At 39.5% G+C, this 26,769-nt stretch overlaps 1 protein-coding gene across 2 annotated transcripts; it reads left to right on the top strand.

Annotated features, from left to right (window-relative positions):
* Positions 1–408: 408 nt before the first annotated feature.
* Positions 409–25,371, top strand: immt (inner membrane protein, mitochondrial (mitofilin)). Of its 2 annotated transcripts, XM_077578541.1 has the most exons (15): positions 409–572; positions 999–1,066; positions 1,147–1,336; positions 1,735–1,879; positions 3,201–3,218; positions 5,313–5,405; positions 5,529–5,651; positions 5,763–5,896; positions 6,300–6,403; positions 7,799–7,934; positions 9,816–9,945; positions 10,180–10,403; positions 10,484–10,615; positions 13,163–13,292; positions 24,386–25,371. In XM_077578541.1, the coding sequence occupies exons 1-15, from the start codon at positions 531–533 to the stop codon at positions 24,991–24,993; spliced, it is 2,277 nt and encodes a 758-aa protein (XP_077434667.1). In that variant the 5' UTR covers positions 409–530; the 3' UTR covers positions 24,994–25,371. The 2 variants fall into 2 exon arrangements, with proteins under 2 accessions (XP_077434667.1, XP_077434668.1); XM_077578542.1 differs by lacking the exon at positions 3,201–3,218.
* The last annotated feature ends 1,398 nt before the right edge of the window (positions 25,372–26,769 follow it).

Here is a 26,769-nt window from a genome sequence, read left to right as displayed (position 1 = left end):
TTTAATTGTAACTTGTGAGTGCACTGGCGTTTATCCCGGCTGACTTAGGGCAAAAGGTGCCACCGTGCCGCTAAAGCACTGAGGAGTTGCCTTGTGTGTGTACGGTGCTATACAAATAGCCTTCCCCGGCTTTACACCCTGCGTGCGTGGATCAGTCAACAGCCTTTTGCCGTTTACAAATGTAGTGTTCAGATAATATAAATGGATGACATATATTTTTGTTTTTAATGTTTATTTTCACAAACCTGCAAATGCACGTTGAAAATCAACTACAATACAGTATGCTTGTTTATAACGTAACATAACTACAAGCAGCATCTGTTGAATATTTTACTTTATGCAATAAAAAAAAAGAAGACAGAAAATAGCGCCGTACTCCAACCAGGTGGTGGCGCTGTTATATTTTTCTTTCACCAAAAGACAATTTCCGCAAGAAGAAAAACGTAGCGGACAAGGGGATCAAGCAAGAGTCACGGCTACGGCGCAAGTTAAATTCAGTTGAAGTTAGGGACACAAGAGTATTGAGGACCATGCTGAGGGCTTGTGTCAGAGGTGCCAATTCTACACTCCGGGTAATACTTCCACACTGCGACAGCTGCTGTTAATGTACTACTAGAACGTTACACAAATCTCAACATTAGCATAGCATGCTAGTAAGAGGAGTTGTCATTCAGTGACCCACAGCCTGACTCTATGGGGCCGGCGCGGATCATGTATACTATATTATTTTTATTTTACATGTTAGAATACGGGAAATGTATTGGTTTGTGTGCTACGTAAAGGCAGGCCAGATTTCGCCCTAAGGCCTTGAGTTTGACACATAGCACAACCCTATGCAGGGCTCGGGGCTAATCACTGAGTCTTTCACCTCTCATTGTTGTGTGCATTTTCTGCTCTAATTTAAGACGTTTACAAGCTTTACCCCCCCCCCCCCACACACACACACACACACTCAAAATAAACTTAATATAATTAATTCACTACCTTTTACTTTTTAGAAAAACTACGGGCGAATCCCTCTCACCAGTCTGCAGCCCTGCAGACACTACACAGCTGGAGAAAGCAGGTGATATACACACGCGCACACGCACAAATGCCAATGCACTATGGAGCAAGAAAACAATTCTCGTCTTTTCCATACATCAGTGGTGCTGCCAAAGTGGTTACTGCTGGTTTGATGACAGTTGGCGGTGGCATTGGAGGAACGATACTGTACGCCAAATTGGACCACAAGTTCAGAGAAACTGTGGAGAAAAATGTTCCTTATTCAGATCGGCTGTTGGGGTTGGCACTGGGACCTGCTCCCAGAGAAGCTGGACTTGCTGTCAAAAAACAGGTCAGGACACAAGAAACTATAGTGAAGACATTTTGAAATGCCACAGTTTCAGACCACATTTAGGAAATTAAATTGCTGTAAGTTAATTAATTGTGACATTGACATGCATAGACGTAGGGCTATTCCCCAAACCAATTGCTGTTTGTTTATTTGGTTGTAGTTTGGTCTAAAACTGTAGTGCATTATGCTATAGATATTTGTAATATTTTGGTTACCTTTGCTACATCATCTATTTTAAAATAATAGCCAGTCAAAAATTGACATCTATGTAAAGGCAGAGTTGTTGATGCAGTTTGTGTATTGGTTCCCATTGGATTGTGTTGTGTTTATGTATGTTGAGTCTGTTGACCCATTTACAAAATCTCACATATTAAATGGAATTCTTCTCTTCTGTGTAGACTGAACTGGCCCAACCTCATTCAATGATGGAAAAAGCAGTGAATGTGTCTAAAGCCAAGCAAGAGAATAAAGTGAAGGAATCTGCAGAGAATCCCATAGAAGTGGCTAAAGCACTCCCAGTACAGCCTGCACAGAGCCTTGAGGGTAAGATTCTCATAAATAATTAACCCCAACACACACACATTTATATCCAACCTCAACGTCATCAAAAGTCCAATATGCGCTCCGCGCAGGCGGGGGGCATTAAGCATGATTTATGCTTGATTTATACTTGACGCATCCGCGAGGTCCGGGAGACGTCACATACGTGAATCGGCAAAGTTGTTCCGAGTAACAGTTGTGACTTTATATTTGATTTTAATTTAATCCCACTTGAAACATGAAGTATAGAGATGACATTTGTGGTAGTGATATTAGTACACTATACTGCTCTTTTATTATGCGCGGCAATGACGTGACGCCATCGTTGGGGATAAAAAAGAAAAGAAAAAGGAGAGGTCACTGTGAGATGAGGCACTCAAACAGGCTCGATTCATTTTCACAAAATATTATTTCTACCTCCATCGCTCCTCTGTAGATATGAGATGGTAAAAAAATCTGCCCCGACGACAGACTTATAAAAGTCCGTGGCCTTGACATGCTTGACCATACGTATTTACTTCCGCAAACACAGTGTTGTGACTTTGTATCCTCTGCTGTGCATGCGGGTCACTTTGGGGACGCATTACGTCCACACAGCAGACAGACTGAGGTCGCATTTAAGAGGTAATGTGAACGCTTATTAAAAAAAAATCGGATTTCACCTCAAAAATCGGAATTGACCACCAAGACCTGCAGTGTGAACGTAGCCTTAGTTGTCACATTCCCGTTGAGAAGATGCGTGAGTGTTCCAAAAACGTAAAAAGTACTGCACAATTGAAATCCTATTAATGTTGGTTTGTCCAAATTACAAACCAATTTGTCAGTTGGTTGTGTTAAATTAAGTGACCGGTATATGTTATCTAGAATATGAAGTCAAAATATTAAAAGTAATACTTGAAATGAAGACAAAATAGACAGTGTTGTTTACAGCCAAAGTTACTCCTAAATATTTCAGAAACCTCTCTCAACTTCCAGTCACACATTTTGAGGAGGATAACACAGAGCAACAGCACAAATCTATAAACCAAAGTGGAGCTTGGTACCTATGATTAAAGGTGTTTAGTCCAATAGTTAATTGTGTGAAAAATTCCTCTGAAATGCTAAACACTGTTGGCTACCCCCCCTGAAACCAGGACTTGGTTATTATGACATGTTCAGGACTTGGTGTGCCTCATTAATTTGACACATTTTGAATTTTAGTTTTAAACTTTAATCATGACGTGCAGCACAGACTGAAAAACAGAACCATGAGCCTCAAATACATTGCTACTATACTAGAGATGTTTGAAATGTAAACATTTATTTGTCCTCTATTTTCAAACAGTCACCGACATCTCTGAGGGTAAGCTGTCATCTGATGCATTCGTATGATTTGACAAGTTTGGTAAATAGTTTATAGAGGCTGTTGTATGCTGTAGTAAGTGTAGTAGTTCTTTTCAACATTTAATTTGGGACGGGTGATCTGTGCTTTTGTCTGTCATTATAAACAGACAAACAGCAGATGATTGATCTGTAAATGATGTAGTTGTAGCACCGTTAAAAAGGTTTAGTCTGTCAAGTCTTGGAAAATTCCCTTAACATGTTTTTTTTTTTTCATTCTAATATTCTGTGTTCTTGGCCTGGATTTTAAATCATACAGTCTCACTGCTTGTTGTCATACAGTCTCACTGCTTGTAGGAAAATTGTTGTCTTAAGTAGTTGTCGGAGTAGAATCTCATCCTGTTTCCTTCCACACCCTTATATAGAGAAGGTCATGTTTTGAGATTATAATAGCATGAAATAAGATGATGGTATTGTAAATATTGGAGTACCTCGAGTCGTTTGACAATTTTCACAAAAAGGCTGTCACCGTCAATCTGAGAAGTGAAATGCTGCCCTCTGTTGTCAATTAGAAAACTATGCCACACGTCATTCTGCGGGAAGCTACAGAGATCTAATTTCTCTTGTTGCTGTCATAGTATATGGATGATGGAGATGCTGAGAAGTGAGTTAAAATTCACCTTCAGCCTTTTTAAATGTGGTTATGTTATCAAACCTTTGTAACCTACTGTACCAACAACCTGCTGAGTAACATGAGCAACAGTGGTCTAAGTTTTGCCAGTTTCCAGAAAGGTGTTGATTTTGGAGGTACGAGGATTCCGCCCAACACCAGCATAAATGAATTTGGCAAAGGTTTTCCATGTCACAGATCATGCTCTTGACAACCTTTACATGTCACTGCACTATGCACATATTTTAATTTTTTTTTTAGACATATTTGTCAATTGATTTGCATGCTTGATGCGAGGTGATATTAATTGCAAGTAGAGGTGTAATGATCAGTTTAGTTTAAAGTACATTTAAACTGCTTAAAGTATGCATTGATGTTGAAATTTTTTTATTTATTTATTTGGTAAAATAGCAAAAAGTTAGTACAATGAAGGTATTGTACATTGACATTTTCATATTGTTGTATCCTGAGTAGTGATGTAAAAATAGGTCCACACAAGATGTGCTCAGTTACTCTGTTTTCACATTTCATATGCATGGTCTAGTATTGCTATTCATACGTCTTGTTAAAACCTGACATTAGCGTTCCCAGCCATTGTATTTCTTTTGTCAGGCGTGGACCAAGCCAATAAACGTTGAAGGTTGTGTGTCAGGAAGGACATCTGGCATGAAACATTGTCCAAATAGAAGGAAGTAGCTCACCAGAGGGCCAGATTTTAGATGGTTTAGAAATGTGCACAGGAGGAAGTGTATATAATTGTAAAAAGAGGAAGGCCAAATATGATTTATGCATGTGGTGAGCAAAGATTTGAAGATTGCTGGGGTTAAATAAGATGGAAAAGGATCATTCCCTGTGGCTACCGCTGGATAAAGTTAAGCCAAAATGAAAAAAGTAGTAGTAGTAGGTTACTGTGGTGCTTTCCGACTTGGCGTACAATTTTGGGTTACTTAACTCATTCACTCCCAGCCATTTTCACTGAAGCAACCCCCTTTGCTCCTGGCTGTTTTACTGGATTTTGACTGATTTTCAAAGCCCACAGAATATTGTATTATATTGCTAAAAAAAACAAAAGAAAGATTAGAGTCTCTTCTTTCATCAAGATTTTTTTTAATCTATTTCCGTTTTGCAGCAAATAGCATTAGAATATAGCTGAGTTTCATCGTTATTCACAAACCTGTTGAAAACACTGGGAAAAAGAACTTGTAGCAACATTGCCCTGGCTGATCTCTTATACTGCTGCCACCTGCTGGCCATGTTTTTGAAAAAAACTAACAAACGTATAAATCCGTTTTTGGGAGTGCATGACAAAGTATTAAAAAACTTATTTATATGTTTTTGGGTTTGAATTAGTTAACTGAGGACCCCTTGTATTCAAAAATACTCTATATATAGTAGTTTTCATGTAAGCATTCCTACATGTTGTCATCTTCATTGTGTTCCAATCAGAGGCTTCAACCGAGGCGACTCATATAATCTCAGCCATCAGTGAAGTACCATCAATCCCTGCTCCATGCGACACAGAGGTGACGCCAGTTAAAGGTACTGCCATCAGCGTCTGCTTTTCCTCCACATATACTGCATTCTTCATGTCTGAGAAATTTAAGAGAACCATCTAAATTGATTATGCTCATTAGCCACCATAATTGTGTTTGGGTCGTCTAGAGGAGTGCAAGGGGGGCCATGACGATGAGTCAGCAGCAGCAGAACCACTCAAGGAACGTCCAGTAGAAGAGGTGATGGCTCGACTTGCTCAACAAGACCTTGACGAACAGGAAATCTTGGCATGTAAGAGAGCAGCACAGCGTAAACAAAATAAAATCTTAAATCACGTGTCTTTTATACTACACCCATACAATAAACAGTATATGCTTCATAGCTTCTCTTTGTGTTTTTCAGCTGTGTCAGGAAATCTTGACGAGTCATTGGCCAGCTCAGCTAATGCCACGTTGCGGGCCATTGGAGCTCAAGAGGCAGCCTTACAGGCCATCGCACGACACACACAAAAACTGAAGGAAGCTATGGAAGCAGAGGTATTACTGCCCATAAGCAGGCGTTGCTTTTGTGTTAGTCAGCGTTCCATTTAGAATCTAAGCTTTATTGGAGACTCTACAATTTAACGCAATGTGTTGTGTTGTCACGTCAAACATTTAGCTGTCCATTGATATTCTGCAAATGTGTGTTACGGGCTCAGTTTAATGGTTTGATGCCCACTCTTCCCAATTACCTTTTCTATGTATTCTTGACACACACAGTACACTGAAACCAGTTGCTCTTGATGCATTTTTTGATATCAAGGAACCAGCAGTTCACCAATGATTCAAACAATGTATCTGTTTGTGAATTAGAAATGCAGGTGTAATTTCTGAGAGGTGGGTTACTGGGTTGCTCTCCAGAAAAGAGAAACACGACGGTAACAGCCGTTCTCCCATTCAGGTTCCACCGCAGGAGAAGTCTGCCCAGTGGAAGGATCTTGAAGCTTGTCTTGCAAATAGAGCGGCTGCAGTGAATGATGCGGGGGCAGCTCTGCTGAAAGCCAAGTAAGCAGTTCTATTTTGTACACGTACCAGGCTAGTTGAACAGGGGCTACAGTTTACTTTGTCCTAAAACTAACTTACTTTTGGATTTTGTCATCGGTAGGTTAAAGTCACAAGTTATGTGAACCAACTGACTTAACTTTTATTGTATATTGTTTTTCTTAGTTTTTTTATTTTTAGACCCACCTGCAATAAGTGAAACTCAAACCATTATTCTTAATTTGTACCCCTCCCACTTGCTTTTAACTAGTAAATGGTAAATGTATTCTTTATTCCCATAAATTCTCAATTTTTTTTGAATATTTCCAACTTGCAACACTATTTTAAACACATTTAAACTTATTAAAACACACTTTTAAACATATTGTAAAAGTATTTGAACACAAACATTTGCAAGCTAAAAATATATAGAAAATACTGTACAACAGTGATGACCAGCACAGACATTTTTTGACGTATTGGATAAAAACCCGATTAAATATTCAACTTACCTTTTTTTCTCAATGTAAATGTGATAAGTGGGGCCTCTGCATAAATGTTTTCTCTTCAATTAGGCAGCCAGTCTTGTGTTGTGTACCATAGTATAGCGTGGCAACCACAGTTAACTTTTTTTCTTTCTTAAATGGTCAGGTTCTTCCTCTGATGGGTAGGCTCACTACCAGAAGCCTTGGAAGATACAGGACATTTGTGGTCATCGTAGGGCTTAAAACAAAAAAAGAGTATTCCATCTGAGAATACATGATGTTGTGAGCAGCCAATCAGAGCCCAAGAGAATAAAAAGCTAGCGAGATTGCTTAAATGTGCATATTTTATATACGTATTGATTTTTTTACTGCATTTAAATCCAGCCTCTCCATTCCAATTTTTACATAAAATTTTAAATTAAAGACAATTGCTCAATGGACAGTTTCATTATTATGAGCATAGCGTTTATTGCTGTAGAAATACTAGACTTTTGGAGGTATTCGATATACGTTAATATATGATTGGAAGATGTCTTTTAGACAAAAATTGAAAATATACTGTGAAATATCACAAATGCTTCATGTAGTTTCATGAACATTTTTTTAAACTCCTCTAGATGGTGCTTTTGATTTAACGATGAAGCTAGTGCAATGGAAATTGATTAAATTTACATTGCATCTTTAAACCAAGAGTGCCATCTAGAGGAGTAAAAAATATCACAAGTGCTTCCTGAAGCTTCATTTTTTCATCACCAGTGTCAACCAAACTTCAATACTACGAGGCTTACTGCAATACTGGGAATGTTCCCACGACATCACCATAATTATTGTACCGTGAGATTGATACTTTGTGACAACTGAACAGTGAGATTCAGATATCATTACACCACGACGTGTGTAATTTAGCGGTCTTATCATCCTTCTCTCACCATAGTGATGCCTTGGACAATCTCAAGTCTGTCATTGACAAATCCAAGGGGCGAAATGTCGCTGCCGTCCGCCCGCTCGTGTTGGCAGCAGAGGAGAATCTCCATAAAATGGTGGTGGACTTGGATAAAGTGGTCAACAAGGTAAGGGTGTCTGTCTGGTCCTAGAAAAGAAAGAAAAAGTGGAAAACAGTTAATAGTTATTGTTTTATGGGCCATGCACTTCAAGTCAGGTAAAATCCACAAGTGCACACTTTCTTTAAATTAAAATTTAAGACTCCATCTTTTTCCATATTAAAATATCTACACAATATTATAAACAACATGCACTTGGGGAGCCTTTCTTGATGCTATCCAAACTAATTCTAGTGGATTTAGCATGTGAGACAGGGTAAAACATTAATTATTTAGCTTAAATTCACACCCAAAGTCAACTAAGACTCTTCAGTTGACTTAACACAAATATTCATGTTCGGACTGTGGGAAGAAGCCAATGCAGATAGAAAACAAAGAAAGGTGTTTCTCTTATATACCCGTAACTAGGGATGCACTGAATTTTCAGTCACCGAAAATAGCAAAAATAGGCCTTTTCGGACGGAATAAAATTAAAGCCGAAAGACTATAGCCGAAATAAGATGTTGGGGTGACGCGAACAAAAAAAACCCCCACTGCAAGCAAGCATCTGTTTGACTTAAATACCAAACGTGTGGAGGTGAGTTTCCGCCTCACTACTCGCTGACGTTGTACCGGTCGCAGCATAGCTTCATTGCGCACAACGGAGAAGGAGAGGGACGTCGCTTGGTAAACTACTGTACAGCATTTCAACGGTTCGAAAAAAGAGAGCACTGCCAAGTACTGCACTACAGGTGAGCCACTCTTTCTCCTGCAGTGCCTTCCTTTTTTTTCTTTGTACGGATTCTAAGTGCGCCACACCGTGTCTCGCTCCAAATACAAACGCGTCATCCGCACCGCAACCATGCCCGCCCGTGCGAGTGTAATCGTCCCGCCAGAAAATGCTCACCCCGTGTTTGGTAATTTTACTAGAGCTGTCAAATGATTACATTTTTTCATTAGATGAATCACATCTTAGAATTTTGATCAATTAAAAAGGCTTTTTATCAACATTTTTTTGCCCGCCAAATTTGAAGAGCACCTGTTCTAGTTAATTCTTTTGACATTTAATGATATGAATGAGGATGTCTTCAACATTTTTTGATCCGCTGCACACTCTCATCCTCCTCTTTTTCTAAACAGTTAATTACTTGCATAATTTAAAATAGAAAAAAGACCCCAGTACTGTAGTCTGACATAAACAAATATTCTGAATGTCATATGTAAACTTTTATTATATGCTTTACTTTAATGCATGTACTTATGTATATTGTTCATGCATTACCTTTTAAATTAACCATCCGTTGTCAGCTAAAGGATCATCTGGGGTCAAAATTAGTGTGATTAATCTGCGATAATAAATGATTAATGCGATATTTTTTTGTGATTTATCAATAACCTAACGCTTTAACTTTAGTTAATGCATTTTCAATTTATTGAGCATGCCAGTGCTAAATAAATATTTCATACTAATATTAATTATAATATATACAATGATAGGAAAAATTGGCATAATTTTTTTCGGCATTTTGGTTTTCTGCCAAGTGTTTCTCATTTTCGGTTTTGGCCCAAAAATTTAATTTCAGTGCATCCCTACCTGTAACTAAACTGCCTTGTCCAATTCCCATTTTGAAATAAAAAAATATGAACCCTAACACCTATTTCAGTTTGATGAATGTCTTGTGGTGTGTGTGTTTTTTTTTTAACATTGATAAAATAGGGTTGAAGTTGCCAATTCAACTAAAAAGCTGAGGGAATCCCAAGATTTGTTGTCTGATTTGTACCCGCAAGCGTCCCTAGAAAGAAACTTTTTTGTTGTTGTTGTTGTACTGTATTCACCCTGCCAATCTCGCAGGTCATTTTCAATCTACTGTTAGTGTCAACAGCTGACAACACTACTTGTGTGTTGTATAGGTGCTGTCTGCAGAGTCAGAAGCAAAGATTGTCGCCCAATACAGCGAACTGGTTAATGAAGCCAAACTACAATTCCAAAGAGAAGTGAGCAGCCTTACTCCAGAGATTCAGGCCAACTGGAAAGGACTCAGTAAGACCACTTAATCAGATAATTGTAGTTATTATTTTTATTATTATTATTATTATTATTATTACAAAAGTGATAATGTTTCAGTATGATTGCAATATTGCTAAAGGAATGCTAACAAAATATATCACAGGTAAAGCAAGTTTTACACTGTAAATTAAAACAAAACAATCAGCATTAACCAAAATGACACTTCATGCATGCATTTGTGTGTGTGCGTGTCTGTGTATCTGTTAGCTGGCAAGCTGTCAACAGATGACCTGAATGCTCTAATTGCCCATGCACACCGTCGCATTGACCAGCTGAACCGAGAGCTGGCTGAGCAGAGAGTCAGGGAGCAGATCCATATTGATGCTGCTCTGGAGCAGCAGAAGTTGGAGCACCTAAAAGCCCAGGAGGTGGCCATTAACACGTCCCTGCAGCATATCAAGGAGGACACGCGACTTGAGCAGGAGAGGAAGGTACCAAAAGGCTGCTTCTGAATTCTTTGACCATCGTTAGAAATTAATGGATTGCAGTCAATGATTGTATATTTGTTTAGCTGTCTGAATTGAGGGAAGTGATGGAGGCAGAGATGAGGACTCAACTCCGACGTCAGGCAGCTGCTCACACGGACCATGTCCAAGATGTCCTCAAAGTGCAGGAGCAGGAACTGAAAGCAGAAGCTGAGCAGGTCACTTAGTCAAACACACTATCTCCATTGAAACTTTAAAGCAGTTTTTTTGCACAAAATAAAAGGCAAATTAATACAGGGCATAAAGTACTCTGGCACAGTGCCGTATTTTCGGCGTAAGAGCCGCTAGCGCAATGACAAATCCAGAGCAGCGTGTGGGGAATATTTGACACGTCTGGCAAAACACCGCCAATGCGGAGAGAAGGCCAACTTCAAAATACACCTTCCCATACCATGTAATATGTGGAGCGCAATGCCAAGAAACGCTTTTATTTTGAAGTTTTTCCCGGGAGCGTTTTGCCAGTCGCGGCGCAACGGATGATCAACTTTAATCGTCCTGCAGAACGTGTGTCTGCCGCTCTTAAGCGAACAAAACAACTTCGTCCTGAAATCGATCGTTCAATCGCCAATTAAGGGCACTAAAAGAAGACTTAATTAAGCTGACATTGTATTGCACTGTGCCTGTTGCCAGTCTTTAGGGCATCTACAGTTTTAGCGTGCTAACGGTGCTAGCGGCTGCAGCTAGAACCATTGAACTACTTTTCAAAGGCAGTCTAATCGACGTCATGATTGCACACTTTGATGCTGACAGCCGAACACAGTTGCCGTTCCTCGATCAGTTTAATAAACAGAGCTCACTCACTTGTGCATTTGACAGTCGACAAAATCACAACTGTGGTTCTGACGTCTCACAGATCAAAAACTACTCAACTCGGAATTTCATTTTATACAAAGTGCTATTTCTGGAGTAAAAATCAGTGATGGAATCAAGACATGAAAAACAAAAATAACACCAAATTAATCATTATCTTAAGTGGGTAAATAAATGTCAATAAAATAACAAGTTGGTAAGTAAATAAAATAAATATTAAATTAATAACAGCAGGCTCGATAAAACATTGAAACAATGATGAGTCTCATGCCAAGTCAAACGCCAAAGAACAAAGATGTGTTTTAAGAGTGGGTAGAATAGGGAGGTTGCCTAATATTTAACAGAAGGTCATTCCAAAATCCATGGGAGAGATTTGTCTAAAATCTTCCTAATTTTCTAGAGAGGAAAATAATGTGGAAACATATTTTTAATGTCTACTGTATTCATAATTGTTCTTTGACCAAGCAAAAATATTATATTTTTATCCAAATACCTAATTATTCAATAGAATTTTACGTAGGCTATTTGAAATCCAAAATAATTGATAGCTGCAGCACTAGAGGTGACTGCCACCCGCTGTGCGCTACTGTACTATACATAATATAAATGGATAATGAAAGAGATGACCTGACACTTGGGGAGGACTGGCCATCGGGAATTTCATGAGTTTCCCAAATGCCCAGTCATCCACGGCGACGAATCGAATAGTAATGGCTTGATGTCGGTCGAACAACGAATAGGCACGTTGGACACTGCATCACCGCTTCCCGGAAAAAGTTCAGGCTCAGGATTTTTTTTTTTTTTGACTTTAAGCCCTGTGTATGGAGAGCAAATAATACACAATATAGAAAATACAAAAATAGCATGCAAGAGAAAACATTTGTACGAGAACAAGCACAAAATAGAAACCTAAAGTAAACAGTTCTGTTTGTTGAAAACAGAATTGGTAAATTGGTAAATAATCCATCGAAAGACATTTTTGCCTGTGGCACATTGAAGGTTGATAAAGCAGTGAGTGTTGTACAATTGAACCATATTAATCCCTTTACATAATGTCCTGCGATACCATCCCACAAATTATTCTTGACAAAATGTTTTTTTTAAAAAAGAGGAAATTTTGACAAACTGCTCTGGAAGTGAATTTCTGTAGGTTGGCATTTCTGCACAATACTATGATTAACTCTTTGACTGCCAGACGTTTTCAGAAAAGGGATGCCGTGGGTGCCAGCCGATTTTAAGCATTTTGACTGATCTTTCAAGGTCCATAGAAAATTATGTGTTTGGACTATGGAAACACACATACTACCAAAAAAAGATTGGACTCTCATCTTTCATCAGAAAAAAAAGTTTGTTTCTACCTTATTCCGTTTTTCAGTAATCCACAATAGAAAATGGTTAGTTTCACCTCTGTTTTGAAACAAACGTCTTCTAACGTCTTTGGCACTCCTCCATAGGATTTTACTAAACGTTATTTAACGTTTTTGGCAGTCAAAGAGTTAACAAAAGTGGAAAAAATGTTCAACTAATAGAAATACTTAAAATTAATTTTTGACGTCTATAGCCGTCAATGGCAGTGAATGAGTTAATGACAATACAACAATAAAATATGCAATGATATTGTAACTTTTTTACTCTGACACAAAATCAAACTACAACTAATAAATACCATACTTAAAGGGATACTTGACTGCAGCATAGCCTCATTCTTGGGTTTGAGGTAATTTCTTCAGCAATTACCCCTAATTGAATTTAATTCTGTAATCCTGCATCCTCCACTGTAAAGGTTGTAGAATTTTCATTAAGAGTTGTTTTAGCTAAATTGGCTTTGGCTCCATATCAATAAGGGCCTGTCCAACATTCCATTTTTCTAAAACCTTTTTGTGCTTTCTCTTTAGGTCTTAAGCAGTAATCTGTTAGAACAAGAGACCCGATACCGTCAACTGAGCCAGGAACAGCTGGATAACTTCACTCTGGATATGAATACTGCCTATGCAAGACTGAAGGGAGTGGAGGAGGCCATAGACAGTAAGATTCTCTCAATTTAGTTTCATAGATGTTATTTGTGAAGTAGAGTAAAACCTTGATTTAATGAGATAATTGGAGCAGTACAAAAATTATTGATCTGTACTATTTTCATAGCCTAAAAACGCCAAGTACTGAAAAAAAAATATTGTAAATAAATATTTTAGGAAAAAAGCTTAAAACTGTAAAAGGTTTTAGTTTATCCAAACTTACGTTGTTGGTGTTTGTGGCGGAGGATAATGGCATGCATCTGATCATGTTCATGAGCCTTCGATGTTATTGCTTCCTTTTTTCACCTCCCTTACAATTAAATGTTGTAGCTATTAGCAATGCTAAAGAAGGTGGTGCTAATGCACCAAAAGTATTTGCCAACCGCCAAAAGAAAGTAGAAGAAGAAAAGGAAGAAGAACAAGTAGTAGAAAAGGCAACTAATATATGAGGTAAGCATGCAACTTCCTTCACGACAAAGATTTCATATTTGCAGCAGCAAAAGGCACAATAACCAATCAATATTCTACATTTGACCACAATATGGCACAGGATTCTGGTTCAGTTTTATTTTTTTGTGTTGTTCTAGTTTTATTTAAACTAACAAGAAAACATTTTCTGTAGTGACAGTTTAGAATCCAACCGTAACTCGTTCACTGCTGTCAACACAGGGTGTTTGGAAATTCACTCTGACATCTTAACACCACTCGGAGAGTGCGTGTTTGGAGAGGCAGAGCGTGCCTCCTTCCTTTTAATTTTTTTTTTTTTCTCCTAGGAGAGCTCAGTATGACATCATCATTGCTCTCCTTTTTTAAAAAAAAAAAAAAAAAAGTTTTTTTTCTCATTTATTTTTTTTATTTTTATTTTATTTTATTTTTTTTAAATATATATATATATATATATATATATATATACACTTTTTTTTGTGTGTGTGTGCGTGCATGCGTGCGAGCGTGTGTGTATTCATCAGTTCACCTAAAGCCCATTAAAAAAAAATCCCATACTAATAATATAATGTAATAATAAATTGCCAAATGCAGAAACATCAATGTAAGTTATCACGATGTAGTGGCTCTCGCTAACAGACAGAATTAAGTAACCAGAATTAGGTTAAAAAATTCTATATACGTAGACCATGTTTCTATAAATTTTGATATTTGGTTTTTATTTGAGGCAGATATTTTTTCCTTTTTTTTTTTTTTTTTTTTCTGGGAGATCTCAGTATTGATCATTTCAAATGTCATCATCATTGTTCTCCCTTTTTTTTTTTTTTTGTATGTGTGTTTGTGCGTGCGTTCACCTAAACCGAACACTTCAAAATCCAGCCAGAGTCATGGGGCCGCCAGGAGACCCGAAGGGGGACCAAAGAAAAGAAAGAAAAGCGAAGCCCAGCACCGACCAGACACCACCCACCGGGCCACTAACCTTCACCAACCCCAGAGACATCCAAACTCCAACAAATCAGGGAAACCTCAAGGGCCCAAAGGAGAAACTGAGGAAAGGTAGAAAGGACAGACGAAGCAGAGTGAGATCCACAGACACCAGCCTCCACCGAATCAATGACCTGAGGGAGAAACAAATTGTGTCTGAGTCTCGATAGATGCTGGTGTGGTGGATCTAGCATGCATGAAAATCTCCACCAAAGAGGGAAGCCGTCGACCCCCGCCAGGACAGAGCAAGCGCAACACCTCAGGGCCCCCCAGGCCGCGGCCGCGCCAAAGGACGACCCCCGGGCCCCGCAGGGGCCACCGGCCGGAGAGCAAACCCCGGAGCAGGAGCGCCCCCCCCCCACCCCAACGCGGCCCGCGCCCCCAACCCAACGCAGCAGGACGGGGCACTGCAGGCCCACCAGGCACCCCACCGGCCCACAACCCCCGCTCCCCCCAACACCAGGGGCAGAAGGGGAGATGGGGGCACCGGAGGACGGGCGGCATCCCCGAACCCCAGGCCCAGCGGGGAGAGGCCCCGGTCGTCACCCCAACGATCTAAGTGAAAAACTAACCCTGTTACTAAGTTCGCCAGCTCGCCGACTGGCGAACTCTACCCCTAAACCGTGAGTGTGACCCCACCCAGTGTATATACATAAGTGTGTGTGTGTGGTGCATTAAAATTGGGGGCAGGTGAACCGGAGCAGAGGGAAATGACACGGACAGGCGACCGCAGCACTGCTCCATACCGCGGCCGCCCCAACCGATGCCCCCCCCCCCCCCCCAGTTGTGTGGTGCATTAAAATTTGGAGGGGAGCTGCAGGGCGGAGACGGTGTCTCCACCCCACCCCACTCCCCCCCCCCCAAAGTGTGTTATGTGCCCTAAAATGTATTGTGCAAAACTAGTGCAGTGAGTTAAGAGGAGCGACCAGCTGGGCCCCCCCCAACCGGGCGGGGGGGGGGGAGGCGCACCCGCCCACCAAAACCCCCACCCACCCCACCGGGACCCCGGCGGGGCTCGCCCCCCGGATACCGGGGCCCGCCCGAAGTTCCCGGAAGCCCACCGGAGCGGGGCGGGCACAACACCAATCCCGCCCACTCCCCCGGCCCCCGGAGCGCCGAGACCCGGGCCACGGATGGAACCCCCGGCCTAGGGGAGGGGGAGGAGGGTGGACAGGGGAGGGGGAGGGGACGGGGGAAGGAGACGACAGGAAGGGCAGGAGGCAGCGGCAGGGCCGCAGAGAGAGGGGGAGAGGAGGAGGAAGGGCGACGAGGGAGAAGGGACAGGGAGGCGGAGGACGGGCGGGGAGAGGTGAAGAGGGAGAGGAAGCAAGGGGGAGGAAGGGGAAGGGGGAGGGGAGAGTGAACCACGGGGCACCCCGGCGGCCCACAGGCCCCGACCCGCGTCGCCGGACCCCGAGCGACGGACCGCGTCGGGGCGGCGCCGCCCCGGACACCAAGGAGAGCCCCGCAACACAGCACCCACCACGAGACCCAGGGAACGACCAAGACGCAGCCGCCACCCAGCAGCCAACAGAGGGGCAGACCCGCCCACGCCCAGCCAGGGGGGACAGCACCTGTAGAGTTAGTCCCCTGGCATGCAGTGAATCCGAATATTAGCCTTTAGTGCCCATTGGAGGTGAATCTGCTCGATCCTGTTGACAGCAACTGGGTTCCTGACTATAAAAACACAACCATTAGTAACAAACTGCCAAATGCAGAGACATCAATGTAAGTTATCACGATGTGGTGGCTCTCGCTAACAGGCAGAATTAAATAACCAGAATTAGGTTAAAATATTCTATATACGTAGACCATATTTCTATGAATTTTGATATTTGTTTTTTATTTGAGGCCGATATTTTTTCCATTAAAATGTGATTTATGAGGAGGTTAGACCATTGGTCGATATTCAGAGTTTGTTTATTTTTCCAGTTAACAAGAATTGTTTTTTTAGCGATAGTAAGGGCTACAAGTGTAGATTGAAATTGTTTATGTGGTAGGTCAGTTGTTGTTAGGTCACCTAGCAAACACAAGTTTGGAGATAAAGGTATCCTATAGTCCAAGATAGCGGAAAGTTTTTCTAAGACTTTAGTCCAGAAATACATAACCGGGGTGCATAACCATAAAGCATGAAAATAAGTGTCTGTAGTGTTTTGTAAACACTGGAGACAAATGTCGGAGTCGGAGAGGCCCATTTTCTTCATCATATATTGAGTAATGTATGTTCTATGGATTATTTTGTATTGGATAAGTTGTAAATTTGTGTGTTTTGTCATTTTAAATGCATTTTCACAAACTTGAATCCAAAAGTCAGATTCCGGAGCTATAGACAAGTCTGTCTCCCATTTTAAGATGGGTAAAGACATTTTATCCGTATATGAAAGTAACTTATATATTTTTGAAAGTTTTTTTGTTGTTGTCGGAGAAAGCTTGTTAATATCTTTAGCTAAAACAGGCGGTTGGAGCGTACCCCGAAGTGTTGGAATTTTTTTATTTATCATATTTTTAACTTGTAGATAATGTAAAAAATTTCTGTTTTTTATATTGTATTTTTGGAGCAAGGATGTATATGATATAAACATATTATCTGAGAAGAGATGGTGGAGATGTATAATTCCTTTCTGCTCCCACACCTAAATAAAGCGGTTGGTTGTTAAGTTGAAAGTCGGGGTTATGCCATAGGGGAGAAAGCCCACAGGGCTCCACTTGGGCTTTTGTCAATTCTAGTGCCTTCCACCAGGCAGTCACTGTGGCGGAAATCATTGGGTTTTTAAAACAATTATGTCGCTTAATCGATGTTGTAATAAAGAGTAAATTTCGAAGTCTGAGGTTATTACAATCCTTTTGTTCTAGTTCCAGCCAACAGTTAGTGTCTTTGTTGGGTTGTGCCCATAGAACGATATATTGTAGCTGGTTAGCTATACAGTAGTACATAAAATTTGGTGCCTCTAGACCACCTTTGGATTTACTTTTCTGAAGAGTAGATAGACTAATTTTTTCTTTTTTTTTATTCCAGTAAAATTTTGTAACGGCTGAGTCCAACAACTGGAACCATTTAGCCGTAGGTTTAAATGGAATCATTGAGAAAAAATAGTTTATTTTGGGTAAAACTTTCATTTTGGCTATTCGTCCTATTAGAGAAATAGGAAGATTATTCCAGCGCTCCAAGTCACTATAAATGTTATCCAGAAGTGGAGAAAAGTTTAAATGAATTAAATCAGTTAATTTAGGTGAGATTTTTATGCCTAAGTATTTTAAATTACCTACAGGAAATGAGTAGTGTGGGTCCTGGCTTGCAGGGTTCCATGAATTTTCTGTAATAGGGTAGAAGTGTTGATTTTGTCCAGTTAATAGAATAATCTGATAACTGTGAGAATTTAGTTATTAAGTTAAATACGTCCCCTAGCGAAGTAGCCGGCTTTTGTAAATAAAGTAAGATGTCATCGGCATATAGATTAATTTTATGTTCTGTTACCCCAGAGTGAATTCCTTGAATCCTTCTTTCCTGGCGTATGGCTAATGCAAGTGGCTCAATAAATATTGCAAATAATAAAGGGGATAGTGGGCATCCCTGTCTTGTGCCTCTCTGTAAAGCAAAGCTCTGAGATATAATCCCATTAGTAGTAACTGTAGCTTTAGGAGAATCATATAATACTGATACCCAGTGGATAAATGATTTCCCAAAGCCAAATTTATTTAAAGCAGCAAATAGGAAGGACCAGTTAACTTTGTAGAAAGCTTTTTCTGCATCCAATGATATAATAACTGCCTTTTTATCATGCCGCTGTGACATGCTAATCAGGTTAAAGAGGCTCCTAATATTATTAGTAGAGTGACGATCTTTAATAAAGCCTGTTTGGTCGCTATGAATGATTGTCGAGATTACTGTTTCTAGTCTAGATGTGAAAGCCTTAGTAATAATTTTAATATCAGTGTTAATTTGTGAAATCGGACGGTAACTTGATGGAAGGGTGGGGTCTTTTTCTGGCTTTAATAAAAGTTTAATTGCTGCTGTATTCATATGTGGGCGTATGTAACCCTTAGTTTTAATTTCTGTTACTACTCTTAAGAATAGTGGAGCAAGCATTAACCAGAAGCGCTTAAAAAATATAGCCGGATAACCATTCGGGCCAGGTGCTTTGCCATTAGGCATACTATCTAGAGCACTGTACAACTCGTTTATAGTAAGTGGCGCATCTAACATGTCTTTATATTCAGTAGTTAACTGAGGTATATTTAAGCTACTGAGGAATGCCTCAATATGCTCAGGGTTAGGCTTGTTAGTTTCTAAGTATAGGTTACGATAATAGTTATAAAAAATGTGATTAATTTCTTCTGGTGATTGTGTGCATTCACCAGTTGTCCCTTTAATAGCCGTTATAAGAGACTTTTCCCGATTGCGTTGAAGTTGGTTTGCAAGAAATTTACCTGATTTGTTATTATATTCAAAGTTGTTGTATCTCAATTGTTGTATTATAAACTCTGTCTTTTTAGTTAGCATATCGTCTAACTGTATTTTTGTATTTTGTAAGTCAGTCCATATTTGGTTATTTGGGTTTATTGCATACTCATCCGTCAGTTGTTTAATTTTATCTTCCAAGTCTTTTTCTGATTTTTGATCCTGTTTCTTTTTATAAGATGAATATGATATAATTTTACTTCTAATTACTGCTTTCCCAGAGAAGAGATGGGGTTAGGGCTGGAGAGTCATTGATTTCCAAAAAGTCTGCCCACTCTTTTCTTATAATTTTGTCAAACTCTGCGTCGTTTAGCAGTGAGATGTTAAACCGCCATGTCGGTGGTGGTTTAAAGGAATAATCAACTTGTAGGGAGAGGGAGACTGGTGCATGGTCGCTAATAATAATAGGATGTATTTTTGTAACAGTTTTATCAGCAATAGAGTTATTTGTAAGAAAATAATCAATTCTTGAAAAAGACCGGTGCACAGCGGAAAATAAGGTAAATTCCTTCTTATTTGGGTTTTTAAGTCTCCAGCTGTCGACGAGGCCAAAGTCATCCATATATTCCCCTATTACTTTAGTAGATTGTAATCGCCTACATGTTGTGTATTATTAGAACGGTCAATTAATGGATTTAAGACTGTGTTAAAGTCTCCTCCAATAATAATAGTAGAGTTCGCTGCTAAATCAAACAGCTGAGAGAAAAATTCATGGAAAAAGGCCGGATCATCATTATTAGGGGCATATGAATTACCAAGTGTATATATTTTATTAAATATAGTCACCTGAATAATAATGTATCGGCCCTCTGGGTCTGTTATTGTATTATTTAAAGTAAAGAGTAAATTCTTATGTATGAGTATACAGACTCCTCTTTGTCTACTGTTATAAGGGGCAGAGTACGCTTGGCTAAATTCTTATCAATAAGTAATTTTTCTTCAGATTTTTGTAGGTGGGTTTCTTGTAGGAGGCAAATATCTGCTTTTAATTTTAAGAGATGGTCTAAAGTTTTTATTCTTTTTGCTTCTGAGCGAGCGCCACAAACATTCCAGGAAACCAGAACTAATTTATGCATACAAACAATATAGACTCAGTCCTGTGTATATATCTGCATAGGCCATTTGTCAATATTAGCATGTTATAGGATAGAATCAAAGTGGTTAGGTGGTTTATGTAATTTGTGTAAAATATAAGGTGACGAGTAAGTAAATATAACAGTGAAAAAACGGGTAGGGAGGTAAAAGTAAAGGAAGTTAACGGGGGATTAAACATAAAAATACACTAGTAACTGGTAACCTAAGCGAGATTTTTTGTTTAAATATACTTTAGATATAGTTATGTATTTAATAATATATTTATAATATCGCCTAAACATAATGAGTATTCATATTTTAGGTTTTATAACCACATATACAGTATATGTATAAATCTAATAATCAAACAAAGTTTAGTTCCACCAATGCCATTTAGAACAGCCAGGGAGTGGAGTTGGGGTTCCGGAATAGTTGGCCATCGATGTATAGTTTATCGACGACCATCGCAGTCCGTTTACCCTCCTGCCTATTTTGTTTCATTATAGGAAACAGTACCTTTTGCCGCTCATTAATCTCTCTCGGGAATTGGTCGTTCATTCCAAATGAGGTCCCTTTAAGTTCCCGTCCTTTACTTTTAACAAATTATTTCTGTTTAAAATGCTCAAACTTGGCGATAATAGGACGGGGTCTGTTGCCCCTAGGGGCTCCAAGCCGATGTACCCGGTGAAAAGAGATGTTATTTACCGACTCCTGAGGAATTTTTAACGACGTCGTCATAATTTTTTTTATCTCAACCTCTGGATTGTCAGAGGTATTCTCGGATATTCCTGAGAATATTAAATTCTCCCGCATGCTACGGGATTGAATATCTAGAACAGTTTCTTTTAGCGTTTTGTTTTCCTTTTTAACGGTTTCTAACTCGGCTGAAACAGTCACGAATGTAGAGTGTAACTCGGCATTATCCCGTTGGAGGTCACTTGCCTGTTGGCTGAAGAATTTCATGCTTACCTTTAATTCTTTGACGTCCTCGCTGATTAGGGAGAGGACCTCTAATTTTTTATTTATGGACTCCAGCATACTGACCGAAACCTCCGTAGTGGCTAGGTTCTCCGTGTCCGTCGCTGAATCATTTTTCTTCTTTTTCGAAGGTTTTTTCGACAGTTTCTCGACGGAAGGATTCTCCATCGCGCAGCTGTAAAAATATCAGTCGATGAAGCGTTCGAGGTCCTCCACGTTGGGTGGTATTCCAAATCTGTCGGATGAAAAAGAGAGGGAAAAAAAAGAAAGGCAAGATATATGATGGTTATATTTGGATTAGTTTAGTATAATAGAGCTAATTCTATTTTAGCAGCAGGGCGCCGCCATGTTGGGGTTTCCTGGTCTCGCTGTAGGTCTCGCGATAGTCACAGCATCTTGCGCATGCGTCCAAGCTTCAGAATCCTGCCTGAGCGTCCTCTTCCTTTTAATTTCTGAACGCAGCCTATCTTATTAACTGATCAGCAGCTTGTGCTTGAACTTGACGCACTGGACTCTGGCACTCCTTTTTTCGAGGCTCTCTGAATAACAGAACAGCACATTTGAACGACGCTCTTAAGTTTCTTAACTTAAGTTATAACAGTCTGAGTGAAACGGTGTGCGCACAGCGTATTTCCAAACGCATTCACGATTAGGGAACAGGGATTTTGGGGGCAAGTCCGAAATTTCCCCCAATAATGTGACTTATACTCCGGAGCGATTTATGCAAGGTTTTTTTTTGTTCTTGATGCATACTCCCAAACGACTTGTGTTCCAAAAAATACAGTAATTTTCTCTTTTGTTCTAAAGAAAACTGAGTCTGTTACTGTCAACAATGTCCAATGTCCCACCTAGTGGCAGAAAAAAAATCCTCAAAACAAATCTGACTCAATGTTTTACATCCCTTTTAATGTTATTGTAATATCTTTTCTTAATTCAAAAAACTTTATGAATTACTATAAAGCTACTGTAATGATACATTTGTATGAAGTAAACGTACGAACCTGATCAAAATCTTAAAACCATTAGAAAAATAGCTAGAATTTACCTTTTGCACATTTGAATCTTAATGAGGTTTTAAGTAGAGCCACAATATGCAAACGCAAGGACAAGGAGTGTGACAATAAGCACTTTGAAAAAGTAATTTATTGAAAACAACAATTAAACTGAAATAGGCTGAGTTTAAGACCATGGCTCAACCCCCCTTCAAAAAAAACCTCTCCAAACCAGAACAAGAAAATGTACTCTGTAATGAGTAGCTCCACCGTTTTTGTGAATCACTTCAAAAGATTTGTTGGGGCATGCTTGATGAGTGTTTCCAGTAAGCGAGTGGGAACATTCCTCCAAGTGATAAAGAGGGCTTCACGAAGAGCATCAACTGTCTGGAACTTATGGTCATTTGCATAAACTTCCCTTGCCGTCCATCACTAAATGTTCTCTATGGGATTTAAATCAGGGGAACATGCATGATGGTCCAAAAGAGTCATCTTATTCTCCCCGAAGAAGCCCTTCATCGAGCGAACATTGTGAACTGCAGTGTTGTCCTGTTGAAAAAGCCAGCTGCTCCCACGCAGACGAGGGCCCTCATTCATAGGGATGCCCACTGCAACATAGGCACGTAACCAGCCATCATTTGACAACCCTGCACCAGCATCAAATATGGGGCATTGAAAGGTGGAAATGTTTCACTGAGATTTGTGAAAATTGGGAGGCATATCTACCAGCCTACCACCTATAAAAAAGTATTTTGTAACCATATGCTAAACCTTACAAGAAGTCCTCATTTTGGGAATTGCATACCATTTTTGGCCTATTACACAGATCTTATTTCCATGAATTCTCATGAAACTTTGCACACGCATTAGCAGCCTGACAGTTACATTTACATTTAGAGGGTTCTTCTCTTGTGTGACAGGACCCCAACGTGCACAGGGTTGGTGGACCCTTTATAGCTGTTCGCAGCTCTTGTCATGTTTTTATATTAATTTATTTTTTAAACAAACTGTGATTTTAAGTTGCATATAAAGTGACATCCAGGTTAATTGTGTGTAGCAGTTGCATTGATTGTGAAACAAAGATAGATGATTGGTTTTGGATGGTGGATTAATGAATCGGTCCTATTCATTTCTAACTCATTTCGTGCGCCGGATTTAACCTCTTTGCGGGCCTCATCGTCACCCCTGAATTAGATCAACAATCTTTCCTTTGTTTACTAGTACTGATAGACAGATACCGATTAGTAGTATTCAAGGAGAGCGATAACCAATATTCATTTGCCGTAAAAGAAAAATTTGCGTCAGAATTTTTATATATATAATTTTTTTTAATAAAGAATTGACAGCTTAAAATAAATAAATAAATCTAACAAAAAAATGCAAGGAGCTTTGAGGGTTATCAGCATGTGTTAAGTTAAATTTAAAACTAAATAAGTAAATAGTTCCCTAAAGTTTACTAATGTAGATAAAGTTTTCCAAAATTTCAACATCATTTCTTAATTTAATTATATATATATATATATATATATATATATATATATATATATATATATATATATATATATATATATATATATATATATATATATATATATATATATATTTTATTTTTGTTTTTTTTTTAAAAAGTGCAGGGAGTTCCCAGTGTCAGTATAATTTTAATTTTTAAATCCAAAAATGAAAAGTTCCCTTTATCTCACTGAGCGACAAATGCATATGAATATAGCTAAATGTTTGTTTGTAAAGTTTTGTTGAGGTTCGTAAAAGGTTTTTACATTTTTTTGTAATAAATGAAAAATGTTATGAATATTTTTGAATTTTTTTTTGCGACAAGTAAAAACTGTCTGTGAACATCTCACAAATCCTGATGAAAACTCAAAATTTGCTACGTACAAGCATTGACCACTCAGTGAGATACCAGCTTTATCGGCCTTAAGATTCGTAAAAAGACATTTGTCAAAATGCCAAATATCGGCACCGTTAATCGGCCCGGCCGATAATCGGTCAATTCCTATTTACTAGTCTACTGTAAATAGCTGAATCGCTTGAATTTGTATGACAGTTTGCTTACACATCTTTAGCAAGTTATCTGCTATGTATTTGATTGCATCCAAGGGTTGTCCTTGTTGTCAGCCTTTATGATAACTGCTGTCTTACCATTGCTTGTCTATGCAGGCCACGTGGTAGCGGAGGAGGAGGCTCGAAAAGCTCACCAGCTGTGGCTCTCAGTAGAAGCGCTCAACTACACCTTAAAGAGCGCCGATGCCGGTTCACCCACCAAGCCACTGGAAGGTGCCGCTCAGGCCGTGCGAGTCAGCTGCCACGACAACGAATTTGCCTTGGCTTTGGCTTCAGCTCTTCCGGAAGAATCGCTGCAGCGTGGCGTGTACAGCGAGGCCTCTCTCCGAGCCCGCTTCTACGGTCTGCGCTCGCTCGTTCGCAGGGTCGCCCTTATCGATGAGTCTCACAACTCCTTGTACCAGTATTTCCTCTCCTACCTGCAAGCAGCACTGCTTTTTGAGGCAAAACATGAAGCCCCGCCCTCTCAGCTGAGCGGCGAGGATTTAGACCCGTTCAAGCTTCTTTCGTATAGCACCTACTGTTTGGAGCACGGTGATCTGGAGTTAGCTGCTAAACTGGTCAACCAGCTGACAGGAGAGGCCCGGAGAGTGGTGGAAGACTGGCTGAATGAAGCCAGGCTTACGCTGGAAACCAGGCAGGTGGTCAGCTTGTTGTCTGCTTATGCAAATGCAGTGGGGCTTGGAACCACACAAGCGCCATAAGATGACTAAAGGGACTCTTCATTAAAAAGTATCAAATAGGTTTGTTTTCCACGCTTGAAAAGTAACCGATTAATAGCTTGCTTTTTGCTCAGGGGAGAGATTTTCAATGGTTTTGGCAGATATAAACCTCATTATGGATGTTCACTCGTCTGTTGTTAAAAGCACTACGTCACAATAGATTATTTAAAAACTGTCATACACACCAAGTCTGGTGTTCTCTATTTAGACCCACTTGAACCAGGTATTTATTTTTGGCATCATTAATTCTTTTTTGCCCAAGAAATTGTAATTAATAAGGTTGTTGTATAAAAATATGACTGCATTTTATTTTTTTGCCAGCAATGCACTTCACAATAAATCTTGAATGAAAAAGTGGAAGTTGTGTCTTGAGTTTTCCTCCTTACACAGTTCATGCAAGCATTATGACCTTGTATAATCTAATAAGATTTGTTTTTCTTAACAGTATAAGCGAAGTGTGCATCTCGGCAGCTCGGTGCATTATGGGTAGGTAGGCTGGTAGCCTGCTACCAACTTGCCATTGAAAACGTATGGAGTCTAACCGGGGAAGCGCTGATTTGGACAATATCAACCATTGGAAAGTTGATGTTTTTTATTGAATATTTTAAACATGCATAGCATGTCGTTACTGACTACCCTCTGCCGGGACCCGACAGTTAAGCCTATTTAAGTGCTTATTATTTGACTGGATGTGTGCACTTTACCGGGAGTTGGACCGAGGACACAACACCGGGAAGCGATCAAGAGACGGGTCGGAGCTTTCTTCACGGAAGGTTGAAGCAGGTTCTTAAATGACTGTCACTTCATTACGTATGTCCGCTAGCAAGCTTCATGATGCTTCCGTCTGCTCCCTTGCTTTCAGGATATTGACAAAATAAATGTGTTTTTAAAAAAAAACATTTTAGCCTCTTATACGTCCGTTTAGATCTTTGTTTTCTGTCTGAATCCATTTTAGCCTCTTTGTTTTTTGTCTAGCAATTGGGAAGAGGTTTACAAGCGTACACTCCCGTCTTCTCCAGCTTTGCAATGGTGTTTTTTTTTTTTTTACGATGAACTCCATTAGGACAGTTAAAAATGGCACCAAGTGCACCTGTCGTTTTGTCACTTAAAGCTGAAAGTCGTTTAAACAATGCTTGCAAGCTTTAAGGTGTGCAGTTATGCAAACACTTTTAACGCTCCATTCGTCGCCATTCAAATGGCTTTGTTTGGTAGTTGTTTGTTAAACTTGATTTTCATGCATGCGCAAACTTAACCCTGGAGAACCCAAGAACCCTTTTCTTCTTTGGAAAATTATGAATTATACATTAAATGACTGCTATAAGTTCACTGAACACCAAAATATGTTTTTTTTTCAATTTTAACCCTTGTTTTTTGAACTAGCTCAGAGTTGATAATTTATCAAAATATATATATATATATATATAACATACTCCTAGGCATTCTGCAACATGATATGAAATAGATTAACAAAAAAAAAACACAATTTTACCATCTGATGGTTTGCTGAGAAGATGGTTTTGTTTGGATTGATTTCCAGCTCAACAAAACAGCATGTTGCCAGCCATCTTGTCACCACCACTGGCTCATGTAAGTGCAATATTCATCCACTAGATGGCCCCATGCAGGGGTCAGAAGTGGCACTCTGGACTTTTGAAGTTAAATTTGTAAAAAAAAAAAAAAAGGTCTTTGTTATTTGAGTAGCAGAATTTATAGGGGCCAAATTTGACCCCGTTTCTTCTCCAGGGTTATTAATGTGCA

The sequence above is a fragment of the Vanacampus margaritifer genome, chromosome 10 (assembly GCF_051991255.1).
Source record: "Vanacampus margaritifer isolate UIUO_Vmar chromosome 10, RoL_Vmar_1.0, whole genome shotgun sequence".
Classification (NCBI taxonomy): Eukaryota; Metazoa; Chordata; class Actinopteri; order Syngnathiformes; family Syngnathidae; genus Vanacampus; species Vanacampus margaritifer.
Note: the sequence above shows the minus strand (reverse complement) of the source record. Positions and strands in the feature narration are given on the sequence as shown.